The 12,217-nt window shown below is 30.5% G+C and overlaps 1 protein-coding gene across 1 annotated transcript; it reads right to left on the bottom strand.

Annotated features, from left to right (window-relative positions):
- Nucleotides 1–5,792: 5,792 nt before the first annotated feature.
- Nucleotides 5,793–6,517, bottom strand: LOC131602663 (18.2 kDa class I heat shock protein-like). Its single transcript, XM_058874833.1, has one exon. The coding sequence runs from the start codon at nucleotides 6,414–6,416 to the stop codon at nucleotides 5,940–5,942; it is 477 nt and encodes a 158-aa protein (XP_058730816.1). The 5' UTR covers nucleotides 6,417–6,517; the 3' UTR covers nucleotides 5,793–5,939.
- Between the last annotated feature and the right edge of the window lie 5,700 nt (nucleotides 6,518–12,217).

Genomic DNA, 12,217 nt, shown 5'->3' with positions numbered 1-12,217 from the left:
CATGATTGCGTACCTGATATCAAAGGCTAAACACATTTATGTGTATCTGATACGATTTAAGTGCGTTTCTTGCATGATTGCGTACCTGATACAAACTAAGCGCATTTCTGCGTATCTGATATGGCTTAAAAAATTTATGGTTGTATACTTGGTACATTCTAAGCACACTTATGTATATATGATACAGCTTAAACACATTTCTCACGTGAATGCATATCCGATACAGACTAAACATGTTCCAACACATTTGATATGGCTTTAACGCATCCCTCACATAACTTCTCATCTAATAAAGACTACACACATTTCTGCGCAACTGGCGCCCCTCCTTCGGATCTAGCCAATCCAAGAGCGTTAGGCGGTGGAGCCCGAAGACTCTTTGATTCGAGCCAAGCCTCAGGGGAAGGGACATGGATCCTACTCCTGGCCAAGGAGCAGTCCTCTATGACACAGAGTGTCGTACAAATACAAGACTAAAACATTCTAATCTCAATGGTCCCTAGAAAATCGTTAAATACAACAAACAAATGTAGCAACAAAAAAAGGTTAAATGAAATTTCTAAATAACCAATCACAAAGGCATGAGGGAGCACATCGATCACTTTGCTGCAGTAAAATGAACTTTCTCCCCCGTGAAGCAAAAAATTAGGGTTTTCACTCCCAGAGCAGGAAATACGTTAGCGCCGACCTTTATCTGAGGCGAAATAACTTTTCATTGCAGGGTAAAAAAGTAAGCCCCAGAGTTACAATAATTCGCAAATAGTAAAAGGTGCAACACAACAATAATGATAAAATGGAGCCAAGTTCAAAAATCTAAGATAAATAAGACCTAAATCATTAGGTAAATCATTTTTCATAAATACTAATAATTGTTACACCTGTGGTGCAAAAAATCGAAAAGTGTTACAGGAAATAAATAATAGAAAGAGAAAAAACTGAAGCCTCCGAAGTTGAGGTACCACGATCACCTTCTAGAGTAACCCTGATGGGACGATTTCAACACCTCGGTTGAGATGAGGGCATCGAGACATAATCTCCTTTCTTTCTCCACGACTTGATCACGAATACGGTGCACGCTCTTCATAGTCTGCTGAAGGGAATTATTGAGTGACTCCTTCTAGACAACAACCTTGTCCTCAAAGGTTTTCAGAACCTTAGTATGAGCCATGCACTCTAGTAAAATATTTTTCTAATCTTCATCCGACAGACGAGTTTTCTAAGTAACAACGTCATAGGTATCTTGATACTGTTTCTCTACTTCCTTAAGACCAGTCTCTAGCTCAATTAACCGGGTGACCAAGGTAGAAGGAGAGTCGTGAGTCTTTTCCTCTTCTTACAAAGAATCAACATGCTTAACCTTCTTTTGCAAGGCAATCAGCTCCTCCTAAAGAGTAGAGCACCTCAGCTTTATGGCTTCACATTTCCCTTTCCAAGTGGCCCTTTCCTTGGAGGGATTTCCAAGATCTAAGAAGTCACCCATGTCAGCAGCAGTAAGAGAAAACAAAGATGTCTAGTACATATTAAATACGGTCTCAGAAATAAGTTCCCACTTATCCGATTAAAAAGATTTTGGACAAAGGTCATATTTAACGTCGAGACAGTAACAACGGCCTCCTCATGCATATGAGCAAGCCCGAAAGAAAAGACAGTTGGCACACGCGATAAGGGAGTTATCTCTCTTAAAACACCATCCTCAATAACACAAGTTCATTTAGGGAAACTCTCTTTTCAATGGGATTGTTGATCTCCATCTTGTTTCCTCTTTGTTGAAACCATATACATGGATGACTCCTCAACGGTCAAGGTGGTCGCAACATCCACAAGTCAGTCTACCTCAGATGTAGAAATAAAAAACCTTGTAGCTAAAATAGGAATAGGGGTTAGAGCAAGAGTGGTGGTTGGGGAACCTAATTTTTTAGGTGATATGCCTTTAACAAGGACACGAACGTTTGATGATGACAACTAATGTCTAATGGTGACAACTAGTTGTTAATGACTAGTCAGGCATAAGCAGTTAAGTGGTTAAAGATGCAAACCAACGAAATAGGTTTTTTGGATTTGACTATACGATGATGGAAACCAAATTGAATATAACCCAATCCTCGTCTCAAATAAACTCAAGCAAGTGTCTACAAGAAAGAAAGTATTTGACAAAGTCTTGAAGTACAAGAAATTCCTACCTTGATTAGTCTGAGTGAATACTTTATAAATTATTTATCTTTAAAGTTCATGGCTTAATCACACAAATTTTCAAAAATGTCTTGAGGTCGTGCCAGATGAGTTGGAAGCTGTATGAAAAGCTCTGCACCAAATTTTGTCTTTGCCAATCGATTGGCACCTTATCCAAATTGATTGAAAGAGGTCAAAAATGTGCCCTAAACAATTATAAAAACATCTCATTGATGGGTAACGATTAAATATCTTTTATTACCGTTGATAACTCAATAATCGATTATTTCTTAGGCAACTAATCGATTGGGACATGTTGCCAATCAATTGAAAAGTCATAAAGTGCATTAAAAACTATTTCCTTTTTTATCTATAGCCTATAAATAGAGGTCTCTTCCCTCATTTCAAAGCATCCAGAATCGTATTTCATTTCACACTTCTCACTCTCTCTCTCTCTCTCTAAAATTTTGTGTTGTTTACTTTCTCTCACTAATAATTTTGCCGAAGTGCTTTTTGAGAAAGTATTTTTGCAAGTGAGGAAACTATATTTTCTATACGGTGGATTTGTAAGTTCACCAAGAAACTTTTGTTTATACCTTGGTTGAACATTCTATTCTATTTGGAAATGTTTGTTTTTGTTAGAAGCTAAACACATAAAAAGATTTGGTTTGGAGATTGTGTGATCAAACTCTTGTTTAGGCTCTTGGTTCAACCCGTGATAAAAACATTCATAGGTTCTTGGTTAGTCCATGGTAAAACCAATTTAAGGTTAAGGCTTAACTCAGTATTAAAATATTGTTAATGTTCAAGATCAACTCAGTTTTAAATTTCATATGTTATTGGTTAGCCTGATATAAAGCCAATGTTTAAGGTTTATGAGCTCAGCCCGATTTTAAAAGCTCCCAAAGTTTGTTTAGAAGGTTGAAGACTAACCTCTCCAAGATTCTTATGAAAAAGAGACCAACCGCTTTAATCCGCCATTTAGAAGGAAGACTCACGCTTCACTCCATAGTTTGTTGTTTAGTTAGAAGTTAGCTATAAACTTCATTTTTCTTTTTATAAGGGGGTTTGGGACTTTAGCCTACTAAAGATTCTTAAGTTTATTGGATACTATCAAGATCAATTCTTAGGTAGAGGAGTAGATCTTTTTCTTTGTTTGACTGAACCTCCATAGTTTCATGTGTCTTATGTCTTCCCTTAAACTCTTTAATTTCCGCAATTTACATTCTGCTGCTTAATCTTAAAACAATTTTCAAAATGTCTTCTAACTCAGATTGTAATCCTAACTTTTTTTTTTAAAACCTAGTTTTTTTAAAAACACACAATTCACCCCTTTTTGTGTGTGAAGTCACATTTCCAATAAGTGGCATCAGTGCCTAAGTCCTATTTAAGGACTAATCGTCTCAGGAGAAAAATGACTTCCAAAAAGAAATCTTTTTTAAACACACCACCACTTTTTAACAACAGTAGATTTGAGATATGACAAGCTAGGTTTAGAATTTTGATTCAAAGTATAAATCATGAACTGCGAGAAACAATAACCAATGGTGTGTGAAACAATAATCAATGGTCTGTTTATCCATACTCATCAAATAAATAATAAAGTAGCAGATACACCTGATTCCGATTGGACCAAAGAGAAAAAGAGAACGTTTAAAATAGATTTTAAAAAAAAGAGTTATATATCAATGTCTCTAGGTGATAGTAAATTTACGGTGTTCATCAATGTAATACCGTCAAGGAAATGTGGGAAATTCTTGAAATGATATATCAAGTCTCTCCAAATATCGAATAAGAGAAGATAAACACACAAGACAAGCAAGATGAATACACGACTCTTAAATGTTTTTCTAAGTTTAGAAATGTTAGAAAGTATATTGAAACCTTCATCACTAACCAATGTCTAAGAGTTAAGATTAGGAAGTTTAATCCAATTCTTAATCAAAATATGGCAGTTATTATGAATTTCTTGACTAATAATCACGGTCGCGCTATCATGGTGAAAAACATCATACATACAACCACCACTTACCACACAACGGTTGGTCAGATGTTGTGGTATCCCTTTTTCAATTGTTGTCATATTATTTTTCGGTAGTAGTGAACATGATGCCTTGGAAAACTTCATAACATATGGGTAAATTACAAGGCTTTAAATACCATGACAGTGGGAAAATTACAGGACTCTAAATATTATGACACAGTTCATCTATGTCTATAGAGGAAAAAACAAATGTGCAGATAGACTAGCCCGTCAAGCATGGGTGATGGACATTCATTGGTGGGAGTCGGTTCCACATTTCATTACAGAAGAATTCCTTATATATAAGTTAGAATTACCGAATTACAAATTTGCTTGACTTGTTTAAGGACAAGGACCGGGGATCGGTTAATTACTATGAGAAATAAATCATCTTTTGACTTGTTTATTTTCTATCATGTCTGTTTTATTTTGCTTCTTTCTCTGGGTCATATATATATATATATATAGAGAGAGAGAGAGAGAGAGAGAGAGAGAGGAGGGATCAAATTACACCCGAAGAGTTACACCACGAGTTACACTCGTTCAATAACTACATCTCGAATTAATATTTTTTAAATTCAACCGTTAGATTGAAACGTAATATCATATAGATCATACCTATAAAGTTTGAGCTTAATCTATAATGATTTACTATAACATCAAGATATCCAAAGATTAACGTCAAAATGAGCTTTCATATAACGTTAATTTTGATGTAATTCAATGACATAGTAAATCATTATAGATTAAGCTCAAACTTTATAGGTATGATCTATATGATATTATGTTTCAATCCAATGGTTGAATTTAAAAAATATTAATTCGAGATGTAGTTATTGAACGAGTGTAACTCGTGGTGTAACTCTTCGGGTGTAATTTGATCCCTCCTCATATATATATATATATATATATATATATATATATATATATATATATATATATATATATATATATATATATATATATATATATATATATATATATATATATATATATATATATATATATATATATATATATATATATATATATATATATATATATATATATATATACTAGATTTCATTTTTATATAATCCAATTTAGAAAAACGTCATTTATTTCCATTTTAAGAAAAAAAAATAAAACTCTTGAATAATATATAACAAAAGAATTTAATTGGCCATGGTTTGTAATCAAAGGGAATTTTTCTCACCAGTTGATTATATCACTCTAATTGAAGCTGAGAAACATATTTTCAGACTTATTTGAAACATAGTGAGGCAACATACATTTTTATTGCCTATCAATTTGCAATACCAAGTTCATATAATCATATTTATCAGCCACTCATAAAATGTAGTATTACAAGATCAAATTACTTTCTTAGGGAAATTCAAAGAGAAGGTGAATGGTGAAGTCAACTTACTCTATTTGACAAGATTCATTATCAAAATGCTATTTTTGGGTCTGCTCTTTTTTGCAAGTTCTCATAAGATTGTTGATTAGATATTTTTAAACTTGAAGCTCTATTTATAGTTTCTCTTGTTTAGTTTACATTCAACTAAACATTCATTATGATTCATTAGAATTTGAATACAAACAATAACCCCAGAAGAACTAACAACAAGTATTTAATAATTTATTTATAACATTTCAGAATTACATCACCATACATTTTCTTGCACACGCCACAAAAAGGTAAGCATTATTATAACCAAGAAAGCACACAATTTAAAGCAACAGAGTAACTGGTCTCACTCTAAGTTTAACCAGAAATCTCAATAGACTTAACTTCAGGCTTCTTGACCTCTTCTTTTGGAACGGTGACAGTTAGAACCCCGTTCTCCATTGAAGCTTTCACTTGATCCATTTTGGCATTCTCAGGTAATCTGAACCTCCTCAAGAACTTTCCACTACTACGCTCCACACGATGCCAATTATCGTTCTTATCTTCTTTCTCAACGCTCCTCTCTCCGCTTATTTGTAGAACCCTATCATCTTCAACTTCAACTTTCACCTCCTCCTTTTTCAGCCCAGGAAGATCAGCCTTGAAAACATGAGCTTCCGGAGTCTCCTTCCAGTCAACCCGTGTGCTCACAAAAGCAGAATTCTCACGAGGGAATGAAGCAGAAAGTGCAGAACTTGGAAATGGAAAATCCTTCAAGGGGTCCCAAACATCGAGAGAGAATGGATCAAAAACATTGCTTCTTCGGCCACCAAAGAAACTTGGAATCAGCGACATGTTTGATAATATAGTAGTTAGTTGGGAACTCTGTGAAGTAAAATGATATTTGATTGTAAAATGCTTTCGATGCTTAGTATGAATCACAATTGTTTGAGTGCACGGGTATATAAAGGAGATGGAAGAATAATGTTGTATTATCTAGAAAGTGCTGTTATCTTGAAAATTCTGAAACATTCTCGACTTCTCGAGAGAAACCTAGTATGGGTCTAAGTATTCAGCGATAAGTAGGCTTGGATTTTGAAGTCCAAAATAATAAGTATACATTTCTTTGTTGGGCCATAGATTAATTAGATAGAATAGCATAACTGAGGGATGCCACCGCGACTTCTACCTGACACCCTCATGAATGGTGCTTTTATAATAATTGATTTTTTATGTTTTTAAAAAACTAGTATGTTCTTTGCATTTTTGAAAATTTTGAACTTTTATTGGTTTTTCGGAGATACTCACAAGCTTTTATTGGATTTTTTAGAGTTTTATGAAATTTTATCGGAGGTTTGGAAGATCTCATGAATATTTATCTAATTTTTTAAAATTTACCAAATTTAAACTGTCGGATTTTTCAAATACATTATCGAATATTTTAAAATTATAAAAAATTTTATCGTATTTTTCAAAAATCTATAAATTTTTACAAAATTTTTAAAAAATCTATAAGTTTTTATCGGATTTTTCAAATACACTATCAAATTTTTCAAAAATTTAAGTTTTTATTAAACTTTTCAAAAAATCTAATATTGTACCGGATTTTTCACAAAATCCGATACTGTTGTTTTTGTTTTTTTATCTATCAGAAATGAACTATAATATTTTTCCAAAACACCAGAAAATTACTAAACCTGTCGAATTTATCAAAAAATCTTGAGTGTTTTCATTTTTCTAAAAACTAGCGGGATACCCGTGCGTACGCACGGGTACTGGTACGGGACGAGAATTTGTTTTTAATACATAATAAAAATGAAATGAAAGAAAAATGAAATTGTAAAATAAAAAAAATTGATTAATATATTTTTTATTTAGAAGATAAATTAGTAGTATAGTTGTTACTGTTTATTACAATAATAATTTGTGTCATATATTAAAGTTAGATTAGTAGTAAAGTTGTTTTGTTTATCTACAATAGTATTATTTTTCACCTTAATGTTTTCAAATATTAGAAAAAAATTATTGATAAATAAATTTCTTATCCAATATTTAGATTAATAGTAAAATTAACTTTAGAAAGAATATCAATTGTAAAAAAAAAGAAAAATTGAAACAATAACGTAAAATTAAGTTTTAAGTATTAGTTTGTATGACGAATTAAATGAGATGTTACATGTAAGTAGATAAAGTAAGTATAAAAAAAACTTAGAAATTGTTGGTAATAATAATAGATTATAGGACAAATAATTGGTGTGGTTAATAGTAATAGATGTAATTTCGTTGAATATAAAAGTTATATATAAATAAGAAAAATGTAATTGTTGGATAAGTGAGTTATATAAGATTCCGAATTTATATTACATGAAATTATATAGTAATTAAAAAATGGAATATATATTAAAGATTAATGATAATATAATATGATGCATAGATGGTACAACTGCATTAAAATTTAGAACAGTTATTCAATTAAAAATATCATTAAATGTCACACTTAGGAATTTAGAATAGGATATTAGATATAAAGTTAGGGTCCTGCTAATCAGTGCCCCCGGGGCACTGGATAAGAAGTATTAAATGAACATTAGTTATATTTGTATCCTTATGAAAAACTGGTAATTAAATATATCTAATTTTGTACCAAAAAAAAAAAAATCTAATTATTACTGTTCAATCAAATTAATTTATTCATTCAATTTCTCTTTTATATGCAACATAATTTATACACGTGAAAATAAATGAATTTTTGGTTCAAATATTAAAACTTCATTTCAATACTATTATAATTTCAATGAGAATTTCATTTACTAAAAACAAAATAAGCAAAATTAAAACTCATAAAAAATTAACAATAAAATATTGCAAGAACAAAAAATAATAACTAAAAAACACATAAAAATTCATATTCAATTTAAATATTCAAATATTTTTAATAAATTTAAAAAAAAAATATAAAGAAAACACTTTATCCACTGTATATTTTTTAAACTAAATATGAAAATAAATAGTAGTGTTTTTTGAAAATAAAAATTACTAGGCATTGAAAATAAAATATGCAGAAACAATAAGTAGCAATAAATAAAAATTGAATGTAATAATTGTAACGTATCAATTTTTTTATGGTTTAAAAAATTTAAATCATTTGTCTTAAATAATACAATTAATAAACTCTTTTTTTAAAGATTATTAATGAATCCAAAAGCTAATTAATGATCCTTAACAAGTGCCCCGGGGGCACTAGTTAGCATTGCCCATAAAGTTATTAGAAAGAAATAAATTATTAATCTTAATAATGAGATAATAGTTAACAATAATGGTGAATAAATATATTACATAGATAATTAAATAAAATTCAGCAGCTTCGAAGAGAAAAAATAATCGTGGAAAAACAAATTTTAAAAGCAGTGATTTTTCAAAGAGAATAAATATATTAGATATAAGTTTTTATCGGATTTTTCAAATACACTATCAAATTTTTCAAAAATTTAAATTTTTATTAAATTTTTCAAAAAATCTAATATTGTACCAGATTTTTCACAAAATCCGATACTGTTGTTTTTGTTTTTTTATCTATCAGAAATGAACTATCATATTTTTCCAAAACACCAGAAAATTACTAAACCTGTCGAATTTATCAAAAAATCTTGAGTGTTTTCATTTTTCTAAAAATTTGTAAAATCGCATACCAAACTTTTTAAGTGCACTATAGAATTTATCAATTCATATCAGATTTTCAATTGCAGTTCCGTTTGTTTTTTTTTGTTATATTTTGACAAAAAAAATTTTATTATTATAAAAATATGTGAGGATGTCGGATATAAATGGGGATGGCAGAATAAAATTTTCATTTGAATTAGGTAAAAAAAATATTTACATAATTTAATTTATTTTAAAAAAATGTTGTTCAATTCATAAATATGAAATTTCCTTTATTTCAATATATAAATATAAATAAATATTATTGTCAAAAATTAAATAATTTATTAACAAATTACTTCAATTTAAATTAATTAACACATATTAATTTAATCATCTCATTCATCCCAAAATTTAACTTATTTGTTTTCACTGTAATTGGAGATTTGCTTGTGCAATTATAATTATTAGGGAAAACACTATTTTTCGTCCCTTACTTTTGTCTCGGGGTCCATTATGATTCCTTAACTTTTAAAAAATTCAAATCAATCCCTTAAGTCTTAAAAGCGAAGCATGTGGATCATTTCTGTCTATTTACTGCAAACGGACGTTTGGGTCTGCAGACATCGCAGATGCCATGATTTGTCTCCTTCTTTTTCCCTTGTCTATTTCACCAACATCGGCTTCTGCGTTCGTATCCACTTTTTAGGGATAAGTTTATTTTTATTTCTGGAAGATGCTCATCCTCCATGAAATCAGGTTATGCTTCGTCCCCCCATGAAACAGATAAGCTAAGAAAGTATGAACTCCGAGTTGTCATCGTGGAGACACGGTTATTCTTCGTAGGTCTTCAACGGTAAAGAGCTGTGAAAAACATTTTTAGGGTTGTTCTCATTTTAAGGTATGTTTGTGATACGTACAAGTTTTTTATCTGCATTGTTACAGTTTGAGTAATCCATTACAAAATGCAGGGAACAAGGCAACCTGGGTGTGGGTTTTTTTGTATGGTTTTATGAGGTAGCTCAAGATGATAAAGGACAAATTATAATGTATAGATTGGAAACGTTATCAAAGAAATTAGATGATGTAACAATAGAGATTGAAACAGTTAAGTTGACAAATGGAGAATTAAGGAAGGAGATGAACAAGATTTTGAAGTTGAAAAAAATGTTGAATGATGTTTGTTATTTTAGGTGCAATAATTCTGGTTTTGTTCATGATGAATGGAAATGTTTAAGTTCTGGTCTTGTTCATGTTGAAATGTTTAAATTATGTTTTTTTTAATGTTTAAGTTGTATTAAAATGCTTTTGTTATCTTCAGTTGATTGATGTAACATTGTTCAATTGTTCAATTATATCTGTGAGAATTGGATCTAACTTTATTATGTCTAAGGGTAGCTTCTGGTTCGACAAAGAATATGCATGAGGTTGAAGCTTGTTCGTATGCTCCTATCGAAGACCTACATACTGTAGTCGAAGTGTGTTCTAGTATGTGGGTGTCAAATGCTAGGGTTGTTAGTATTTTGAATTGAGTCTGTTTGTAATGTCCAATTATTTAAGTTAGCTTGTACCCTAAGTTAGCTTGTAATGGGTATTTGTGAAAAAACTCATTAGTTTAGTATGTTAGGCTTATTATAAATAGCATACTAGTCTCTCATCATTGCATACGACAAATCTTAATTTAGGGTGAGAGAGTTATTTGTTATTCTTATAACACTTATAATCTTGATTCATAGAGAAAGTAAAGAATAGCCGTTATAACCAATTCCTTGTTGTTCTTCTTGCTCCCCATTGTGTTCCATATTATCATCATCATCAATACCAAAGTTTCTTTTGCATACTGAATCCATTTGTAGAGTTAATTGAATTTAGGATCGGAGAACATCAAGAAGAAAGGGGTTGGCAAAAAATGAAATTTGAGACTCACATCCTTTGTTTCTTAAACCATGAACCAAGCCACGTTACAACCTTCAAAAGACCTAATTGAAGTTAGGTTCACTACGAAAGCATACTCAGCAAAATTTATGTTAAACTAACTCCTAATGTTTTTTAAATTATCACTAACAACATTTATCACATTCATTTGTACTCATCCACCGTACATACCATATCACTTTTCCATAACAAATTTTCTATTTCAAAATTGACCTAAACATTGCGTTAAAATCACTTTTCAAAGGGAACAATTTTATTTGCGAGTCAATACTTAGCACCGAGGAAATTTAAACAAAGGTTAGATCAAGAGCCAATTTTTTCAAGACAACTCCTAGTTAGAGGCAGGTCACTCAAGGGACCCTACCACTTTAGAGTATCACAATTGTTTGTAATTAATTATAAAATTTTCTTTAATATAAAAACGGTAAATAACGATATGAGAAAATGGGTGATACACTGACAGTATAAAATAATTTTATACTGTTAACCAATCACAACCATGTATCCAATTACATTTACACTGTCACTACTTGTTTTCTATTTTAAACCCTAACAATATATTGATCTCAGACATTTATCGATATTATTTTATCATATTCTGAATTGTTTTTTTTACTGATATCATTTATTTAATTAATTAAAATTAAACTTTTTAAAAATAAATTAGTAACTTATATATTTTAATATTTTGTTCCCTTTTAAAAGCAATTGGATACTATTTTACTTTAGAGTAACAATTACAATCAGTGTCATTGCTTGTATCGATCAAAATGGAAAAATCTAGAGTATCACAATTGTTTTTAAAAAGCAGAAAACCTCCTTGGATAAGATTGTACCGATCAAAATGGCAAAATTTAGATTATCACAATTGTTTTTTAAAAGCAGAAAACCTCCTTGGATAAGAGTATAATTTTATTTATGGAATTTGGCATAAATCTCAAGTAAAATAGTATCCACATGCACATATCCTAAGAATGGAGATGTATAATTTCATCCTCAATGTTAGCGAAGAACTCTCTTCACCTTCCAAAATAATTTTAAATACAATACAACTCAACTTGTCCCTACGAAACATCCAACAC

The sequence above is a fragment of the Vicia villosa genome, linkage group LG5 (assembly GCF_029867415.1).
Source record: "Vicia villosa cultivar HV-30 ecotype Madison, WI linkage group LG5, Vvil1.0, whole genome shotgun sequence".
Classification (NCBI taxonomy): Eukaryota; Viridiplantae; Streptophyta; class Magnoliopsida; order Fabales; family Fabaceae; genus Vicia; species Vicia villosa.
Note: the sequence above shows the minus strand (reverse complement) of the source record. Positions and strands in the feature narration are given on the sequence as shown.